A 22220-nucleotide genomic window follows, 5' to 3' on the forward strand; every position below is an offset into this window, starting at 1 on the left:
GGTGGGGGTTGTATCCCACTGCAATGGTTAAATTCCCAAAGGAGTAATAAGGCATGTCATGCACAATTAGTGTATATATTTCTTGCTTTAGCTCACACAAGTATTGGCTATCAACTTGGCATAAACAACAGAATGAATTTGACAAATGTAATTTCCTTACAGTGTACGTCAAACTATTCACTCAGGTATGAAATAAATGAGTAAGGGAGGTATTTGTGATTGTGTGTCTGCCATTGTTATGACTTCAGCTCATGAATACACCCTTGAACACATTCCTACTAGTGTTATTTCTTTTTTAAATAATGGAGTTATGATTTCACAATGCAGGAATAAAACCTGACAGTCCACTTCAGTTAAGCCTTTAAGTTCCAATGTGTCCATGAGGAAAGACATTTAAAAAAACAAAACATATATGTTGGATTGACTACACAGTTGTATTTCATTCCAGATGTGTGTTAATGGCACCTGCCACAATGCGATAAATTGATTGGATAGCAAGCATGGAAATTAAACATCAACAAAAATGTATCCAATAATTTCAACTTCACAAAAATAATACTAAAACAAATATAAACAAACATTGCTATTTATAGAACAACTGTATTCCAAAAATGCTTACCATTGATATTAGCGTATATTTTCTATATACAATTGGCATGCTTAACAATTTAACACCCCAGTCTCTCCTTGTGATCAGAAGGAGAAAATCAGCAGATTTGTATGTGATAGACCTTTCTATGTATGATGTGTTAACGGGAACTGTATCTTAACAAAGATTTCTTTATAATTTTCAAAATACCTCTCTACATGCATGCTTATGATATGTATTTACATGTGTGGATGAAGTATGAGTATTTCACTACCATTCTAAGTGAACTATATCACACATGTATGTTTAAGTTTGGATTGTGATTATTGTAAAAATAAAAAAAATAAAGTATATATGATATAATGACGTGTCGTTGTCATGCAGTTCGGCCTTGTTGATGGTGTAAAACTTGATCCACGTGCTCGCCTCTGTTTACACTGGTGCGTGCTGACGTCACCGTGAACCCCACCCCGCACGTCGAGCTGCCTGGCAACACGAGAGAGAGAGCAGGAAGATCTGCAGCAGCCAAGCGAACAACCTGCAGACTCTGGACACAAAAACGACCAGAAATAACGCTCAGCCGCACAATGGAGGATGCAGAGAAAGGTAATTGACTTTCTGAAGTGTCTTTCAGTGACTGTGCTGTCAACGGAACATGTTTTCAAACTACTTTTGACTCACATGAAAGTTAGAAACGTTTGCTAACTTTGCGCAGTTACTGACGTCAAAGTTAACGGTTGTCCGTTGAGAACATATGCTACTTTTCAAACTCAAGAAATGCATTTTGTGTAATAGGGATAACAACGTTGAGACTTTTTGTTTTTTTATTTATTTTTAGAAAATAAATCTTTCGGATACACCGTTTGAGTGCATACATTTGCCAAAAATATCACGGAAGTAGAATATTACACAGCATTTGTTTCAACGTGTACCCAGACGATGAGTCAACGTTAACGTTACTTCAGTCAAATCCAAACGAGGGAGTTTATATCTAAGTAAACAACAATTGTACCAAAAGTCTGACAGGCAGTGGAAGGTAGGTTTGGCTTAGAGTTGATTAAATTTAACACTTGATGAGGTGGGGTTGTTTTTAGATTTGGTGAAAAAATACTGTTCTAATGTTATAATTCAGAACTTAAAGCCCCCTTCAACTCAAAAGTAAGTTTTTCTTCTTGTTCCTCCTGTTGGATGTTTGAGCTTCATTGTGTAGAATGATGAAGTTTGACATTTGTCGGCTGTTTTCACATTAATCTGGATAAAGCAGAAAAATTCTGTGCTCATTGAAAATCAGATTTTAAGGGGGCGAGTGGGTATGATTTCTGAAATCACAACTAGTATGGAAGTCAATCTGGGTACAATATTCAGTTTATACTTATACAACCTATAAGTATAAACTGAATAAGTAATATAAGTGTGGTGTAGAAACTTAAAGCCGTCACTGCACACACACCGAGAATGGACTTGCAGTGTAGTTGGAGACCTTGAGTCTAGAAGAAAACTTTAGACATTAACAGAATTTGCATGTTCATAGAGTCTGGAATATTTAATGAGGTAGAAGCAGCAGATGCCTTTTTTAAGGATTTGAATGTGGAGATTATACTTCTTTTTGCAAAACAACACATCACACACACATTATTGTTCGCAGAAGACTATTTGTATATTTTTTAATACATGTGTGGAGGAGATCTTAAACCTTTGCAAGTAGGTTATACCTGTTTGACAGCTTATTACATGTTTTTTTAAATTCCCCCATTATGCCTGGTCTAGTCAAGCCAGCCTGTCTGATGTTTGTAGCACATTTCTATCAGTCCATGTTGGAAGGCCGTGAGGTTTAGAGTCAAACAGGCCTAAGCACACCCATCGGAAGGGGCTGCATAGTATTTTAATATAAAGAGAGGAGGTGAGTGTAATCCAAAAGGTATGCTGTGAATGCATTTCACTTACCAGCTTCCTTTTACTGTCCTACACTTACCTGGACATTTCCATTCCTGCTATGCAGCCATCTGCTCTCTCATACCTCTACACCATTTACCCACCCTACAGGTTTGTGTACCTGCTTCTCAGGCAAGAGTGTGCGTTTTACTGCACTTCAAGACTCAATTTACCTGATTGAAAACAGTGTTTTCATGTATTTCATTTGTGCATAACATGAGCTTGTAGTTATTGTGAAAAGAAATAAATTGCAGAGGTTTATTTGTTTACCTCAAGGGGATGAAAGGTAAACAAGACACATCCCTGATCTAATTTCCTGTCAGCAAACGCAGTCTAGGCTACTTCAACCCCAGAAATTTCCTGATGTCTGCATGTTGTAATCTGTGCTTTTTGGCCTCAAGATGGGAAATATTGTACTACAAAGAAAGGCAGAGGCACATCATATGTTATATATTGACATATGTAACCTGTTTCTGGTTGACAATGTGTGCTTTTTGATATCCGACTGATTCTGACAATCCTTTTAGTCTTTATGTCACCTAAGTGTATTTTGAAGCAATGACTATGCTTAGGGGCTGGTTACTTGTTTGGCTGCTTGTCTTGTGACTATGGTTCCTCTTTGGTAGCATAGCTTTGCTATCAAGGTTTTCCCTTAACATATATACTTTTTTTCCAATGTGTGTGAGTGCTGCTGAGTCAACAGCAGTTTAGGCAGCTCTTTCAGTTGGCGCATGAGGACTTGAATACACAGAAAACTGTTATGGCCTATGTAGCAGAAGTACATTTAAAAACCTTCCTTGTTCTCATTGTATGCCTTTAAATATCATTATAGGAACTGACAAGTTCTCCTTTTTATAGTCACTCTCATTGCAACACACAAAGTTCATTTTGTTGACAAGCTGCGTTCTTGTTATGGTTTTTCCTTGTCCCTCTGAACCTGCTCAGGAGGCACTTTAAAGCATACAGTATATCATTACAGATCTCACCTTATGAATCTATTTTTGTAGAATAACTTCATTCCACTTGATTTCACAATCGTTAGTCAGCATTTCAAGTGACACATTACAAATTACAGGATGAGAAGGAGCAAGGTTAGCAGGTTTTAGACGGATAGAGGTCTGTTGAGTGGTGAGTGTGCTTCTCAAAGGAGCTATCAGGGGAGTAGAGTCTGCTTCCCTCTAATTGTGTGTCTGCAGATGACGTCTATGATAACAAACATCTCTTTTTGCTTGCTTTTCCCTGCGGTTGAAGGGGTTTTCCTGTAGTAATCTAAGATCCTTTGGGTCCTTTTTTGCTTGAGTTGGAATTTCTTTTCTGCAGTAGCTGGAGTTTGGAGTAGTGGAATTTAAGGTTGTGTTTTGGGACTAATCCATCCCATAAGTTTGGCCATGTGATATATTGTGGAAAATCAAATTGATTTGTAAGCATTTGAGGTGGGGTTTTTTTGTTTTGTTTTTTAATTTACTGTCATGTTGAAGCCCCATGCATTTCTAAAACATAACCTTTCTGAGGAATTTATTCCAGTGTTTATGCTATTCCCCTTATGGTTTTATTCCCCTAAAGTGCTCCAGAATACCTCACTCCCACTCTTGTATTTGGATGTAGCCAATTCCTGGTATTTTTTTGCCTCCTTGATAGAAGCTCACAGTCTTGACCCCCATCAGATGTTCAATTAAGAGACAGTCAGGCTTACCAATCTATCTTGTTTTTCCAACTCGGATGTCTTATGAGATTGATCATGAGCACTGGCCAACATTTTTTGTCTTATTAGATTTCTGTGAGGCACAACTGGGTGCTTTCAGAGGAAGTCTGTCACAGATAACATCCCCCCAACCATGTACTGCTGATATGTTTATAGTTGAAATGGGTTTCACTAGAACAAAATCATACTTTCAATACATGTCCACAAGTACATTTTCAGGAAGAGTAAACTAATCTTTCACTTAGAGATGAGACGTGTGATACACAATATCTTAATATGACAGTTTTGTCACGATACTGGCAAGATAAAAAATTAAGTGGAAATATTGATTTATCTTCGTTTTAGGTGTCTAATGTGAAAATGTTCTATGCAGGTGAATGTTTGTTTCACAAAACCACCTCCATGTTTTAATCAAAAAGACATCTCTGTCTGTCTGTACACCTGTCACGGTTGTCATAAGTCATTTTAAAGGGAGCTCTTGAAAGGCTTGATGTGAGCCATTATTGAACTAAAATATCATTTTCAAAGCTCCTAGTCTAACCAGCATAACTACAGGCTCACTGATGTCAGCAGATTCGCACATTTCATCTCAAAGATTAAAGGGAATCCCTCTGTCTGTTTGAAAACTTTGATCTTTTAGCTGATTGTTACATGAATGAAAGTTAGCAAATGTGGTGTATGATTTAAATGTTCCCTATTTTTTAGATATTGGCTGAATGTTCCCACCCTTTAAAGCTTCTGCAATATGTTCAGTTTGCTGCAGCAATGATAGACAATAATGGAAATCACGACATCTATGACAAGATAAGTTGAGTTAAAGATACCTTTTATAACCCAGTGGTAGTTAAATATTTGCCATTTTATTTCTTGTCATAAAACTTCTTCTTTATGGAGAATTTTTCATTAACCTGTGAGATTTGGCCGTGTAGAGGTCTCACTTGTGTGGAAGCTCTGGGATCAGACAGAGTGTCTTCCAACATCACACTGTAGAGAGAAACTTTGGGCCTCACTGTCAAATGGAGCCTTGTGGGTGTATAAATTATCAATCCTAAAACACTTCACCTAAGATTTAAATTGCCATTTAGTCCCTCTTTAAACTCACATTTTTTCATGGATGCACTAGATCATGGGTGTCAAACCGATCCAGTAAAGGGCCTCTGTGGCTGCAGGTTTTCATTCCAACCCAGCAAGAACACACCTGACTCGACTTACCCAATCACCTGAACTGTCTTCACACAGTTGATTTGTTGGACCAGGTGTGTTTTTGATTGGTTGGAATGAAAACCTGCAGCCACACGGCCCTTTACTGGATCAGTTTGACACCCATGCACTAGATAATTGAGACCTACAAATACTGGGCTGCTACTGGCTGCTACTGACTTGACAGAGTGGACTTTCTGCCTCCTTTTATACATCCCTGTATGTTGCCTGTTGCACATCACTGTAGACAGTTTTTGAGTGATTTCCCTCTTAACTCAGATGTTTTTTTAAGGAAATCTTTTAGAAACGAGGCAGTCAAAATCTAAAGCACATGGTGCAAATTTCTAAGACACAATTGGGTAAAACGTAACTTTAATGTCTTTTTTGAAATTTAATTAAATATGAATAGTAACTGGTGGTAGTGTCTTGAACATGCACCTGACTGAGAGATTAAAACAATCCTTCCTACTGTATTATAAATACAGGGAATTTAGATAAGATACGAAACTTTAGTGTCAGTGCAATGTAACAGAATTTTGGTGCAGCAATCACCACTCATACTGTAAATACATAGAAATTACTCGAAGTTTATAAAATGACAGAATGCTGATTCTATTTTTGCACAGTATGGTAATATTGTGGTAGACACCCCATTTTACTGCTTTCCCATGATGCACATGTCATGTGAACTTTTTCACTGCATCCCCAGCCATCCATGTCTCATGATTCTTGTTTTAGGCTAATCATGTGATAGGGTATGCCATGAATAGTAAGGTAATGTATCTCATGCGGTGCTTCATTAACCACTTGAAAATGGCAGTTTGCTCATGGTTACAGTCTGGATGGGTTGTTGCCACTGCCATGGGTTGTTTTCAGTGATATTATCTGTTTTGTTTAAAAAAAAAAGAGAGAGAGAGAGATTTTGATGGATTTTTTATTCAGAATATTTAACCATTTATCTCATTCAATCTTACCAGCTGTTTTCTTTATAACAAATATCACATGGGCCAAGTGTTGCTTATGAATAAGTAAATGTACTGGTCAGGAGGGCCACAGAGTGGATGTCGGGTATTAGAGATTTCCATGTCTAGTTTGATCATAAAGAAGAACTGTCTTTAAACGAGCCGTCAGGACTTCTGTACGGATGTGATGTCACTACATTATGGACCATTTCAAAGATGTAAACATAAACGTTCTAGATGTGTCCAAGTTTCAGCTGACAGGAAGTTAACAAGGAGCGCAGATGCTGAAGACCCGGGAATTCTGACCAATCAGAGTAGACCTGGCTTTTTAGGAGGCCAAAACCGTGCATTTCAGGGGTGAATGCAGGACAGTATGAGAAAAATATTGTGTTTTGGGACATAAGACGTGAAACATGTTTACATAGAAACAGAAAATACAAGTATGAATCTGAAAATTAGAGTATTATGGGACCTTTAATAATCAGTGTTCATTTGCAGAAACAGATAAAAGCCACCCATTTGCCATTATATTATTTTGCATCAAATCTTTCTCACTATTACAGTAAACACATTTGTCTTTCTACTGTGAAAAGGGGGTTTCTGGATGCAATAGGAGGGAAAGCATGGCTACATGTGTACTTGGTTTAGTTGAATATGTCTATGTGAGACTTCCAGTAGCAATACTGATGCACAATATGGTTGCTTCTTATCAAAAATGGATCAAAAGTCCAAAGACCCAGGTTGCCTCTAGCTCACTGGGTAGAGCCCACATAAGCTCAGTCCAGCGGCCTTGGTGTGAAGCTGTCCTGCAGCCATTTGCTGCTCTCTTTGTCTCACCCCTTTCCTGTCACTCTTCGGCTGTAATTGGAAATAAAAGAGCCCATAAATAAATCTTATTTTTAAAAGTCTAAAGATCTGAGGAGCAAGAGAGGAAAGACGATGGGAACGATACATTGTCCTTGACGTGGGTCTATTTTAGTATATGTGTACTATACTTGATAGTTTGCGATTAGTGACCATGTGCAGCACTTCCTTGCGTGACCGTGCAGAATGGAAGCACAGTACAAAGAAGCCTGACTCTGTAGAGCAGGGCACAACAGAGTTACAGTAGTTAGCCTTGCATGACTCAAGTGATCTGGATTGTACAGAACATCATCACTTCTATCATCCTGAAACATGTCAACCCTTCATATATTTTACAGCACATATGCCTTTAAACACTGAAAACTTCGTCCTCCTCACTTTGACACGGTTGATTGTGGAATTTGTTCCCCAGTGCTTCAATAATTCCAAGAAGGCACCCCCTCTTTCTCTCCTAATGTGAAGCATTTCCTGGAGAAGACCATGCAATCTTGGTCAGACCTGTAGCTTTTTGTTTTGTTTTGTCAAATGCAGTACCATGGATGACTGACTTTGTTGACCCTAACTCTGTGGGTGCTTGCTTTGCTGTCTTTTCTATCCTTTTCACTTGAGCAGTTAGTTTTCAAACAGAGCAAACTTCTGTCTGGATTCTGGCAACTATAGGTGCTTTGTCCGAAGGTATCGCAGAATAATCTTCAAATTTGCGTTTGAATTTTAGTTGTGCTTCCTACTAGGAACTTAAGAGTCTTGATTTCATACAGATTCACTGCACTTTCACTTTCCGACTACTTTATTTCATCTTCATGATGACAAGTAGCATCTACAGCCAATAAAATTAGTGCTGGAATGTCAACAGGCTGCTTTTCTTCTGCTCTGCAGCCTTGAGAGTATCAGCACACCCTTGCTGTCTATTGACACTCCTTGAATGTTTTTGAATGAAATGAGACATGACCTATTCTTGCATATTTCCTCTCTTCCTGTAGCTTCCATTGCTGCCTCATATCTCTCCTGTAAAGCCATTAGTGTGACATGACATGGAGTACTATTTTCAGAATTTGTGGTTCTTTTTTTTGAGTGATGCTTTATGCTGTTTGTTGTTTATATACTGTGTTCTTGTGATAAGTCCGTCAACAGAAAATTAAGGGGTAGCTATTTTTAAAATGGATTAAAGTTAAGTGTTTTTTTAAGGAAAAATGCCAGAATTTCACCGGCTCCAGCTTCCCAAATATTTATATTAGTTTCTTTAATGTGCCAAGCGATTTATTGAGAAAATAATGCGATTGACGATGAAAATAATCATTAGTCGCAGCCCTAGTATAAACACACAGTGACAATTGTACATGTACATGCTCTCTATACCACACATAGAGCACTTTTCCTCAAGTACACACACACACACACACACAATACCAAGTGTAGCCTCTGGCATCCTCTCCCCTCCGTTCTAGCTGACTAGCATTACACTCTGGATTAGCGCTTCACTGTAATCTGGGACACTGCAGATTATGCTTTTCATCTAATGCCGCGCCCCCCTCCCCCAAATCATGTGACCGGCCCACACAAATGGGACCTCTTTTATTTCCTCCTTGGATGATGATGGAAAGTGAGGGAGGGAATTGATAGAGAGACCTAAGAGTATTGAAACCGGAGTGTCACGCAATATCACATCAGGCCAGCACTAGCTCTGCTAACAGTGGCCAGCATCTGAAAACGGCACTGATTTCGCAAAAGGATGGATTGAGAATTGACCTTTCGGATTATGGTGGCGAGGAAGAGGGAGGGTGTGTGTGTGTGTGTGTGTGTGTGTGTGTGGACTGCAGGGTGTGTTTGTGTGTGTGTGTGTAACAGCTGCTTGATGGGACAGGTAACTTATTAACAGCGAGAAAGGATCAGAGGGTTCACAACGCCTTGCCATGCTGCCGAAACAGCAAATGGATATCCAGCTTCACTGTACTCTCACTCTGACTACCTGAAAGCCTACTTCCCACATACACACACACTTGGATATTGTGTCGCTCTGGCACACACACACACACACACACACACACACACACACACACACACACACACACACACACACACACCAGAAGAGTCCAGGACGCTGTAAACAAGGAGGCACAGAGCCAGCACGCGCCTGGATCACATGCAGACAATCAGCACTCGGCTGGCTTTGCTAAGGTAGTAGTAGTGGTGGTGGTGGCGGTGGTGACCAAAAACACACTACAAGATATAAACATGGAGCCCCTGGAGGAATACCACTCTCCATTTGACTTTGAACAAGGAGTCAACGCCAGCTACCTCTACCTCTCCCCGGCCTACAGCGACACACCGCCCAGCTCGCCAGCTGTCACAACCAAAGGTAATCACAAGGAGGAAAGGGAGAGGCCGGGCGGAGGGTGTGTGTGTGTATGGATGTGTGTGTAGGTCTATGTGTCATTTTCTATTCAGATTTCTAGGCAATTTTTTTTTTGTTGTTTTACTAATTTTTCAAAACACAGGATGGTGAAATTACTTCCATCACATAGTATTTATGGATAACAAGTTGGCCGTAACTTTTGGGTATTTGGTGTTTTGGAAAAGAGTTGTGTGACGTGTTTATAGATTTGCATCGAAGCTCACACCGGTCTGCTCCTCTTTAACACTGTTTTGTGCCAGGAAGATGTTGACAGTATTGATGTACTGTCTTTTATTGTAACTGTCATTCATTTTGTAGAAATGTAGGGATTAGAAACCACATATTATCAGTGGTGTAATATGATATGTTGATTAAATCAAGATTATATTGTACGGTATGTTGGTGGCAGCTGATGTACAATGGCTGAGTGTCTCAACACTTTGCTCCATTGTCTCTTTAACAATGTAGGTGGGTTCTAGGATATCAGTCTATATTAAAAAATGTAGTGGCTTAATCACACTTAAAAAGGCTACATTAATTTAGTGGACCTAAACCATTATAGAGCTTTGCCTGTGACTCATTATCACAAAAGAAAAGATGATTACACTGGCAGTTTGTCAGGTCTGTTTTTTCAGGCATTCTTCAGGTTTACTTTTCTAATTAGTAATTTTGAATCTGACAGCTACTGACAGTTAGATGGTCATCGAGCAGAGCGTGCTAGCCTAGGAAATGAGCTAAAGTAGAGGGGTGGGGCACGAATGTGAATATATTCAGTTTGGAAAAGCAAGCCAAACTTTGCGTCTGTTGTTTCTCTCTCAGCACCTTCTAATGGAAACACACCTCCAAGGCATACATTCACTGAACAGCTGCCTCTGCACTCACACATACAGATCTCACATTGCTGCCTGCAGAAATGTATTACAAAACTGTAAGCAGCAGGTAGGTGTCAGCCTAGAGAACCTATTCTCCTCAACGCGAGGAGGTTGATGTTCACCAAAATCTTTTCTTTTTTTGTAAAGATTATTTTTTTGGCAGTTTTCAAGCCTTTTAATAGGTAGGACGGACAGGAAATGGGGTGAGAGACATGGGGGGGGGGGGGGTGACATGCAGCAAAGGCTGCAGGTCGGAGTCGAGGACCTTTAGCCTCTTTACATGGCGCGACTGCTCTAACCACTCAGCTGCCCTGTTCACCATAATCTTAGAAAAAAAGCAGGAGGTCATCAAAATAAAAAGTACTATTTATTAAGGAGGGAGATTTGTCCTTTTGGTGACTATGGGGAACTTGTGTGTGTATCCATTACACAACTTACTGTAAGTTACTGTAAGCGTTTGTGTGTGTAAATGGCACTGCTGCATTCTCATTCATAGGAGGAGTGGGCAAATGAAAGATGTAAAAAAAGAGATATGAGTAGGAAAGAGCTTGAGGGCAGATGAAGTGTAGCGCTTCAGTGAAACAGTGGGGGTTGTTTCAGGCTTGATAGCTCAAAAGACAAATTACACTCACTTAATTACTGTAAAGCCCGCCTCTATTTCCTCTAAAATGATTTACTGATTTTTAGTTTAGATCTCGTGCCTCTTTTGACGTATAACTATTTTCACTTGAGACATATCTAACTGGCACTTTGTATTCCCATGGTGTCCATTTAATGTTAGAGCAAGTAATGGCACTGTCCAGTCTTGGGCTAACGTTAACACTGTGATTGGAAGGCTGAGAAATGCTGTTACTTCATGAGCAACTATCCAGACAGTTGGTAGGAAATTCCATTCTGGTCTTCGTGGGAGTATATATTTTGTCTTTCATATGATTGTGGTAAACATTCTGTCTCTAGTGCAATAGTTTTAAAGTGTTTTTGTTTGAGTTTTTGGCACAGCACTGCGACATGAAAGGGTGCCAAAATCACAAGAACCTAGCAATTCCAGATACTGCCAGAGTTTTGTTAAGCTAACCAGCTGCCTGTGTTAGGTTTATAGTTTATGGAAATTGGTATCAATCTTCTCATCTTACTCTCGGCATAGAAAGTGAAATAAGCATATATCCAGAAATGTTGATCTTTTCTATGACAACATTCCATTTTGTTTTCTGAATAGGATGACAACAACAACAACAACAACAACACATGTAGAAGAAGATTCTCTCTTTCATTAATGGGTAATTGGCAAATTCAAAAATTCTATTTAGCTTCCTTGTTTATTTACGAGGGGCATTGTTCCAGGCCAAACATATTTTCTTGTGAGTACAATGATGCCTTTGGGTTCAGAAGTTAAATGAGATTTACAATGCCTTTAATGAAGCTACTCTCTATTTTGGCCTCTTCTCCGTCCGTACTTCAGTTGGCTTTTACCCCTGCTGAGGTAATGGCACAGTAGAGTCTCAAGTGTCTTTCTTTAGCAGTTCCTTTTTTGTATCCTTCCCCCACATTATTTTGTTCAACTTTTTTGCTTCTTCTTTTTTTTTTTTTTTTTTACATCCTATTTTTACTTTGTTTTTATATTTTTAAGTTTACTCTGAATCCTTTAAATATGATGAAATGAAGTTGACTTATTCCAGGTCAGTTCTGGCTCGGTACATCCTCACCCGCCGTTGTCCTTTTGACTGACAGATCTTAATTCCTTTGCTCTGTTCTCTCACGCTGCCCGAGCCCAGGATGTCTCCATCTAGAAAATTCCTTGTAATATTGATGCACTGCTGCTCCTACTGGCCACAGCTCTGTCAGAGATGACAACATCAAAGATGAGCATGTTCACTGTATGTGTCGGGTAAAAAATATGAAGATGAGAAGTTGTTTTGTGAAACTGTACAGTAGGAATACAAGGTTTTCCCTCTTGGCTACTACCTATCATCAAACAGCATCTTTTAGCACCCTTGATTTTCATTCTACTCTTTGATATCTTCCCTCACCCTCCAGAGGAACAACATGACAACTGAGCTTGAGCTGAGTTTGACAACCAACATCAGCCTCCCCTCCCGTACCACCTATTTGCCACACAGCAAACTTGGGGTTCTCTTTTTAAAACATGAGACTAGAAAAATTCTACAGCTCTAACATTTTTTTTTTTTACCTTCCAGGTTCCCAGCAGCATCCAGACTCAATCCCAGAGGTGGGAGAAGATGCAGTGACGTCTGTCGGGCCCTCTCCCCTTCCCCCCGCCATGACAGAGGAGGAGCGGCAGGAGCTGCAAGAAGAGTTGGTCAAGGTCAGGAGAGAGCAGGGATTGAACAGGTCCTGGTTCAGGGAGTCAACATCAGGTTATGGACCTGATCTTGCAAACAATGAATACCACTTTGATTGCTGTTTTTGAGTCGGGCCTTACCTCGTACATGTGTAATGTATGCTTTGAGTGTCTTTTCATTTCAAACGGCCTTGTTTGAAATGAAAAGAGACGGGCTGTGTTCACATAGCAGCCTTTCATAGAAACAAGGTGCTCATTTACGGACTGTTTAGTTGATCCAACCACTTATCGTGCCTTAGATGTTTGATTTGTAATGCCAATGAAAGCCAATATTCACAGCAGCTCCATGAGTGTATTGGTATGAAACATAAAATGGAGCATCTAGTTTGTTGTGATTCATCAACTAAGGAACAAATGGTTGTGTTAGTTGGCTGTTTCTAAAAAAGTAAATTTAACCATTATAGAACCAGAGCAGTGCCTTTAAGACACTTTGTGGCAGCTTCCCTTTACTTTACATGTAGAAATGGCAGTGGGGTACAAACTAACTTGGTGCTTCTTGATTAATCGATCGTTTGGTCTATGAAATGGACTTTTTCCGCTTCCAACATCATGGTTTATATAAGATATTCACTGTTGAATGACTTAAACGAGTATCCAAATAGTTGCAGATTAGTTTTCCATTGATTGATTATTTAATCGACCAATTGTTGCATGAAATACACATAACATTATCGTCCACCTTTACTGTCTGTGGTTGCGTCCAAAATTCCATACTAACTGCTGTTTAGTACGCTAAAATATTATGTGCAAATTTTTAATTTGCCTGAAGCCTTCGTAGGAAACCAATGGTGTGTGAATTGCATATTATTTCCGGTGAATTATTACAGTATGCAAACACTAGACACCATGGAGACTAAAGTATCTGACAATGCAATGTGGTAGTGACAGCAACGATCAGAACAGACCAACTGACAGAGACAAAGGCTGCTCTGTAACATCAATAAGCTGCAATTTACATTTCTAAATATCAGTAATCTGGGATTTTGTCACCTGCGACTGATGGACTAGTTGCTTACCTTCTCCAGTAATTTAGGCATTAAATGGCGATGCCCGTAATGCTGAGGTTGGCACGGGTTACCATGGTTATGACTCTCAGGAAGTGACGTGGTAATTATAGCTCAGTGTGTCTGAAAAGATACATACCCCTGTTTATTTATACAAAAAAAGTAAATTGAACCATCGTATGCATATTGCGCATGTAATGCATAGTATGCAATTTCATACAGAACCTGCATTTGGTCCTTCAGTTGAATTAATGTATTGTCCGACAAGACAATCTACATTTAAAACCTCAAAAAACAGAAACAAAATTGACATATTTCTCGATGTGTCTGTTTTTGTGTGTGTGTGTGTGTGCGTGTGCGTGCGTTCGGTGCGTGCGTGTGTGCGTGCAGGTTGAGGATGAGATCCAGACTCTGTCACAGGTGCTGGCAGCCAAAGACAAGCAGTTGGCGGACATTAAGAGGAAGCTGGGCATCACACCTCTCAATGAGCTGAAACAGAACTTCACCAAAACCTGGCAGGAGGTCACTACCTCTACCGCGTAAGTCCCCCCCACCACCACCACCACAGTATGCTGACGTTTGACCGAAGACCGCACTTTATCTACCTTGGTGCAAAGTTCCTCGTTATGACATCTTTGCCTCTCAAGCTTTTGCCTCTTGATTGTAGGCAATTATACGTTTGATACTTTCTTAACCACTAGGGCTGTACATTGGTGAATCTGGTGATACAAAACATGTCATGATACAGGGGTTAGGGTTTTATATAGTGCAGTATATTGCGGTACTGTAAGGAAGCCAATATATTGGGAAAACTGGATACAGTGTCACAAAACATAATATTGCGATTCTCAAACGTATCGATATTTTCTCACACCCCTTTTTCCACCACTTCTCCAACATTTGCATCTGCTGCTTGTTTGATATTATTTTGTGTTTTTCTGTACTGAATGCCTTGAAAACCTGCAGTATTATTGAGTGAAGTCTCTTTCTCCACTGGACAATGAGGGAAAAAGATGTCAGTGCTGTTGACAAGCTGCCTGCAGCACATGGGAAACTGTTAGATGGTTTTGATTATTATAGGAAATGAGCAGCATCGATGCTTTCAGGCGTGTTAAAATGAAAAAGACATTGAAGTTTAGTTCTCGGCCTTGATGTTCTCTCTTCAGTCTTTGATCTCTCCGTCTCTTTTCATCACTTTCATATCTTCTCTCTTTGCTCCCATTCACTTCCCCTTCACTCGCTCACTCTCTCCTCTCCTCTCTTTCAGCTATAGGAGGACATCTGAAACACTGTCGCAGGCGGGTCTGAAGGCCACGGCAGCATTCTCTAACGTGGGCTCGGCCATCACCCGGAAGCTTGAGGATGTCAGGTGGGTCAGACAGGAGACGTCGATGTGACTTTGAGAGCCTGTGAATGTTCTCATTTATCCAGGTCATCGTTATCCTCAAAGCAATTTCAGTCAAAAGCAACTGGATATTTGTCTAGGAAGACGTTTCACCTCTCATCCAAGAACCTTCATTGGTTCATGTACGCATCATGTACGACCAGCCTGGTCAGATGCGTACATGAACTGATGAAGCCTCTTGGATGAGAGGTGAAACGTCTTCCTAGACAAATAACCAAGTCCAGTTGCTTTTGACTGAAATTGCTTCGAGGATGTGACTTTGAGAATAAATTATACTTTGTGAATCACTAAAAGAGAGAACACATTATCCTTTGTTCCACAGAGCAAGCAGAGATCTGAAAATGCTAGTTAGGTGGGCTGGGAGATTTAGTCCCTGAATATTTCCAGTTTCCTTCTTTCCATCCTGTTGTCTTTTTCGTTTTGCAAAAACACACTTTTTACATATTTTCTGCATGTAATTCACCAAATTCTACTGTTTAAACTACAGCCACTCATACGTATATACGTGTCGTGGTAATAACGTGTTTGCGTACACAGTTATTGGTCCCATATGGTGATGTCATTAGGTAAGGTTGTCAAAATACCAGAATTTTAAACATACTTTGATACTTAAAACATAAGTCCCAGGCACACGAAAGAGGATTTTTTTGTAATGATGTTAATAGTTATTCACATTATTATTACTATTCTCAAATGTTTTCTCTACCTATCTACGATCTACACCATAATTATGTCATAATAATTGCTTTAAGCATTTTTTTTTTGTTTTTTTCTCTAATGTTGCCTCTCTTATAAACAGGACCAGCAGGTTTACTTTCCTCTTGTTTTATCTGTGCTGCCTGGGGCTAAAAATGTGATTGTAGATTGTTTTATTTATTCATAGCTTCGGTACTTTCGATTCTATTTGATGTATAATTAACAAAGATTGTATCATTTTAAACACGCAGTATCAAAAAGTATTGAAATATTAACTTTTTAAATTTTCTTTTCCTTTTTCTTAACAATTAATAATATATTTTTACTACTTAAAATCTTTATATGACCTCTCACATTTCAGTTACCAGCGATCATCCTTACCTTCTCCGGAAACATTATGTGAGCCATAGATCTAATTGCTCCTTTCAAAGTGCATCCTCTAACATCTATTTATACATTATTGGTATTATTTTCATTAAACAAGGCTTACAAAATCCAGAAACAGACTGTTCTTTTTAAGAAATAGCTCAAGTTGACCCCCCTCAGATCCTAATCCGTCTTCTTCCCTGTCGTCCTTCTTCTCTCTGGATTACTGAGCTGCAAACAAGATTATTAGGCCCCTCAAAGCACCAGTGTGCAGAGAAATGCGGCCTCACGGGTGAGCCTCAACACAGAGCTGGTATGGGGGTGGGGTGGTGAAGAGTGGGGCTAAAGTGTGTGAATGCGTGTGGGTTTGATTACAAGATATTACCCCATAATACAAAGGATTAACATGCTCCCGCTGTGTCGAATCTTAATGGGATAAAGCAGGATTTATAGGATCCATGTTCTTAGAATTCTCGCTGATTGAACATATATTAAAAGAAATGAGGGCTGGTATTGTATGTTGTGTTTGTGGCTGTATTTCTCTCTTTGTTCTGTCAGTGTAAAACTGTCTGCCTTATGCTGAGATGACCACTAATACCCCCTTTCTTCTCCATAATGCTGTCGGATAGCATGCGCTCATTACAACACTCAGCTAGTATGCCTGTCATGAGGTAAGGGGAAGTTTGTGTTGGTGGCACAAGTGATAAATAAAATATGAAAGAGGAAAAAGCAGCATGTTTGTGGAGAAAAGAGAAACATGCTTGGCTTTAGTTCTGTATTTTCATGCTGTGGATTGTATTAAAAAAGGTACCAAAAAGTGTGTGTACCTCGAGGCTGCCAAGAGCGACCACCGCTAAGAGCTTCTCTATCAGCCACCAGAGAAGCTGCAGCTTATCTAATCTGGTTCAGACAGACCTCAGTTTCATCAAACTGACACAGGTCTAGCAAATATGTTGTCAAAAATATGGAGATAATGGCATATTTGCAACCTGATGCAGCATTTGTTAGCTGTGAATTCCCCACATTCAGAAATGTAGAAATACGTTGTGTCCTATGTACTTCACTGGTTTGAAGTATAATCACACACCAGTGGGTCTCTCTGCCAGTTTCTAACCAAATTTTGCACTCAGTTTCTGCAGATCTGTGCGAGTTTGATGACGTGTAGGCATAGACTGTATAACAGGGAAATGAAAATAATATTTAATAATATTATTGAAATTTATTGTACAGTCTATAATGGGTGTAGGCCTGGAGGTGTGAGGTTAAGGCTGTATGTATTTATCTATTAATTTATTTTATTTTATGCATTTATACTTGCATTACATTTATTACTATTTATTATTATATTTTCATTACTGGAGATGTAGGTACAAAATACAGTATCCAAAATTAACAAATCTCTCCATGTTTCATATTTTTTCAAGAAAATGCAGTTTCAACTCTTTGAGATAAAAACATAAAATGTATTCCATTCGTGCAAAACATTCTGACCTGTATCCAACAAAAATATCACAAAACATGAGCATCCATCTGTTTCTGCATCACTCTGTAAATCAGAGTATTTTCTTAAAAGTCTGCCTAGATGGGTTCAAAGTCAAACACAACTTTTCTAAAAGATACTAATTTGATATTTTAGAGGAATGTGTTGACTGTTCCTCTCCTCCTCTTCATTCTGCACTCTCTTGGTTATGTTTTAATGGAAATCAGCACCTTTTCAGTCGAACAGAAAAGAAAGAGGTCACTTTAAAATCCTGTATTGTCTGTCTGCGATCACAGTTATATCCGTCATCCTTCTGAAGGGGCGACTTGTTGTACTCTACGGGGGAATTGTTGGGTCTATGTAAATCATAAGTCATAGTGTGTGGTCTATACCTAGTCTCTAAAGTGTCCTGAGATAACTTTTCTTATGATTTGGCACTATAAATAAAATTGAATTAAATTTAATTGCATCTCCACTTTCCCAAACTTGTCGAGTATGTAAGCATGTCAGATGTGGTCAAATACTGCAGGTCGGTCTGTGATCTTGTTTTATGTCTTTTCCTTTCACAGGAATGCACCGACTTTCAAGTCATTTGAGGAGAAAGTGGAGACTCTGAAGGTAACTGATTAAAAACTGGACTTGTGGCCATATTTTCAGACATACTGTAAACCATGTACAAAATGTTTAAGGCCACGTGTTTTAGCCCAGGACTGTGGGCTTGGCTAGAACCGCTCATCTGACCTTGGAATTAATAATTATTAGGACTTAAGCCCAGTTCAGACCAATGATTCGCAATGCAATGAAACAGTTTGAGAATGTTGCAGACCCGCTCTGCAAGTAGATGCAAGTTTCAACTCGTCTCGATCTTTACAGATCCACCCAGAATGTGTACAGGAAATGTCACTGGTGTGTCACTGAAGTGGCTACAACATTGGAGAAACACTCCGGATGCTTCTTGCAAAAACTGACTCTGAAGATTATTTAGGGTGCGTTTGGTAATCCAATCTGACGCTCTATACTAAAATGATGAATAAACTCAAGTTGAAGTTACAGTGGATGACAGAAAAACTTTCCTATAAAAATGTATAAAACAAAATGTAGCGCTTCTTGTCAACAGTGAGGATGACGGTGTAAGAGATGATTATGATCACCCATCAGTCCACAGTTGTTGCAATTCACTGGGACGGTTTCCTTTTTAATTCATTAAAAAAAAAATTCATCCATTACTTTTTTGACATGGTTTTAAATGGAGGCTATTAACCCAAACATTTCAAACATGCAAATGTGCAAAACTGATTTTTTCTTCTCTGAAAAATAGAGGACAGAGGCGTACTGATTTAAACACTACATTTTCAGTATTATTTATTTAGCTATTGTCATTCGATCGGGCTCATTTAGATTGAGACTTATTTAATGTAACATTTGATGTCACATACCATATAATTAAAATTGCGTAGGTCTATATCTTTTCATTGTGTAAGTTATTATTCATGTAGGCTGATTTTCTATAAACTTAATCTTTTTGACGGATAGTGGTTGATAAAGTCAAGTAATACGGCAGCACACCATAGTTGTTAAATCATCTCTTCCCGGTCACATTAGTTAGCCTGCCCCGGACCAGGTTTTTATGAGCTTGAACTATGTTGAATTTGCTTTATGGAAACTTGCGTCGCTTTTTATTGCTTGTGAAATTAAACTTTTCATTAGTAATAGTAAGATTGTCGTCTTTCAAAAGTTACATGTCTCTAAATAGATACCTTTACAGGCTAAGATTTATTTTTTTTTAATAGTAAATCCTGCATTTTTATATGAAACTTGATCTCAGGAAAAAGCTACTTAGTGAAACTTAGTAGCTTTTTCATTTTAATTTGGTTGTTTTTGTGTTTGTATGAGTCACTTTGTTAACTTGAGTCATGGGAGTCAATAATTCAATTTTGTTGCTTGTTCCTTTTCAGACCAAGATAAGTCCTTCGGCATCCACCAGTAACCCCGACGACCAGGACAGCAGCAGCACCACCACTGAGACTTTGCTCAGTCAGCCTGAAGGCTCGCCCCCCAAGGAGACGCCAATGAACTGAGACCTGCCTGACCTCCCACCCGCCCCTCCTCACTTGACCCCCTAACCCCCCGACCGTCAACGCTCACCCCCTAAACTCTTGTGTGCCAGTCTCCCTTTATTGGAAACAAGTGACTTACCACAGCCTTCCTTGTGATCTCATTTTCTGGTCTTTTTGTCTGACACGTGCGTTCACTTGTTAACTGGTGTGGAAACAGAAAGCACGGGATTAGGGCAGGCATGTGGTCTTGAGTCGATCGTATATATTTGAGTCCATTCTGGCTCGCTGTGGGAGAAATCCTCTCTGTTGTATGACTTACCTTTTCTTATTTCCTTTTCCTCTTGCGCTCCTTAAAGCTCCACCCTTGTCTAACCAATAACGCTCACACGCCAAACATGCTCCGAGTTTATTTTTTCGGTATCAAATTAACACTGTTTCATGTTTTGTTTGTTTGAGTTTAGAAAATTGCACAAATATAGAGATATTGCAACTTGATTAGAGAGAGATTTATACTTTAAAAATGAGTTATTATTAATATTATTATTATTATTATTATAAGCACTTATTTTGACTGCCATTCATGGGGCCATTCACAGTTTACCCTGAGCTACCATTTCGTTGTTACATTCATTTTACAACACTACTCAACCAAATGAGTCTAACACTGTTCAGGATATGAATGTATGCCTTTTTGTGTCATATAGGTCCAACACTTTGTATACTTTAACCCACAGCACTGAGCTACTGATTCTACATGTCACAGACTCCAAATCTGGTGTTTCAAAACATATTTAAGAGAAAAAAAAAACCCATCCCTCTCCCCATTGTTAAGAGTCTGTCAGAAAATGATCTCCACGCTCGGGTAGTTACAGGAAAACAGCCCGTATCAGCAGAGCAGAGGAAAGCAAACACACAGTCGCGGTTCAGCCTTGACCCGAGGTGCAAGTGAAATAAATGTCTCTTTCTGAGCCAGAGTCAATATTTAAACACTTGTTCATTGTTTCTGCCTGGGAGGCAACACCTAGTCTCTCCCCTTCATGTAATACAGATAAAAGCAAGGCAAGAGACGCCACTGGCTGTTAGTTTGGATACTGATACAAAATAATGGTTTTAAAGAGTAAGTTTACCGTACCTCGGTGGGGGGTTATTTTGGTCCAGACTGAAGTATTTGAAATTTGGTACCAACATTCACGTACCCCTCAGGACGAATTGTAACAACTTTGCAGATGCCTTAACTTTTCATTCTAGCCCCATCATAAGGCCAACAATTGTCCAATACTTTGCCTCATGACAAAATACCTAAAAACTTATGACATCCTCATCAACCTCAGCGGTATTTTTGCAAATTTTAGCATGCTAACATGCTAAAGTAAGACAGTGATCATGGTAAACATTATACCTGCTTACCATCAGAGTGTAGGCATTGTTATTTCAAGTACGTTAGCATGCTGATGTTACATTTAGACCCAAGGAGCTGCTAGCATGGCTATATTCCTGTTGCTAGGCTTCTAGGATATTAGACAAAAAGTTCGAAATCTGCTTCTTTTGATAGCATTTGATACAGTATTTTCTGAAAAGGCAGCTTTCATACGAACCGAAGAGCTTTTCTTAATGCCAAAATGTGTGACGGTAATATCAGCGTTACATCTTCTTCAATCACAACCATTTTTTCTTGAGAACACTTTCCTGCTGTTAACATCTTGTTTTCACCGACTATGACACAACCGTGTTGACAGGAAATGGATTTTGAACAGTAAAGTATCTGATGTCCTCATGTAACATCACTTTCCAGCCACGACCTGGTTCACTGAGAGAATTTATTACAGTCTTTTATCTCAGACGTGAGGGTACTTAGTCACACACACACACACACACAATGTTTGTTCTTTAATAGGAACCATGGAGTGAAGACGTGCTCTAATTAAAAAAAATACCTCTGAAGTAATCTTGTTCCGAGTTAACTGTCTTTATGTAATGAGGGGGCGAAAATGGGAATTAATTTGATCGTCAAGCACAACATGCCATTGTGTTTGATGGAAAACATTTTTAACACATTAGTGTGTCTGCTATGGGAAAACACATTTGAATTTACCCAAGAAGGTAAAATAATGTGACAAAACAAAACCTCATTCAACTGCAGTGTCTCATTTGAACACAAGAGGGCAGCCAAGACACCTGGTGGTTTTATTTGTCTCCATCCACAAGATTGCCTGGAGTGACTTGCTGCTGCTAAACTAGCTCATAGTTATAAATGGTGAATTTAAAAAAATGTATATATATATACATATATGTACATATATATGAATATATGTGTGTGTGTGTGTATATGTATGTGTATAT

At 39.1% G+C, this 22220-nt stretch overlaps 1 protein-coding gene across 1 annotated transcript; it reads left to right on the forward strand.

Annotated features, from left to right (window-relative positions):
- The first annotated feature begins 1082 nt into the window (after positions 1–1082).
- Positions 1083–21834, forward strand: tpd52 (tumor protein D52). Its single transcript, XM_083925183.1, has 6 exons — positions 1083–1195; positions 12709–12836; positions 14267–14415; positions 15144–15245; positions 18393–18441; positions 19779–21834. The coding sequence occupies exons 1-6, from the start codon at positions 1177–1179 to the stop codon at positions 19899–19901; spliced, it is 570 nt and encodes a 189-aa protein (XP_083781309.1). The 5' UTR covers positions 1083–1176; the 3' UTR covers positions 19902–21834.
- Positions 21835–22220: the final 386 nt, after the last annotated feature.

This window comes from Echiichthys vipera (assembly GCF_963691815.1).
Source record: "Echiichthys vipera genome assembly, chromosome: 13".
Lineage (NCBI taxonomy): Eukaryota > Metazoa > Chordata > Actinopteri > Perciformes > Trachinidae > Echiichthys > Echiichthys vipera.

Bases quoted from the DNA above. Each gene is read 5' to 3' on its own strand.
- tpd52 (XM_083925183.1), top strand. The intron at 14,416-15,143 runs GTAAGTCCCCCC...CCTCTCTTTCAG, and splicing joins GAGGTCACTACCTCTACCGC to CTATAGGAGGACATCTGAAA. The intron at 15,246-18,392 runs GTGGGTCAGACA...TTCCTTTCACAG, and splicing joins CGGAAGCTTGAGGATGTCAG to GAATGCACCGACTTTCAAGT.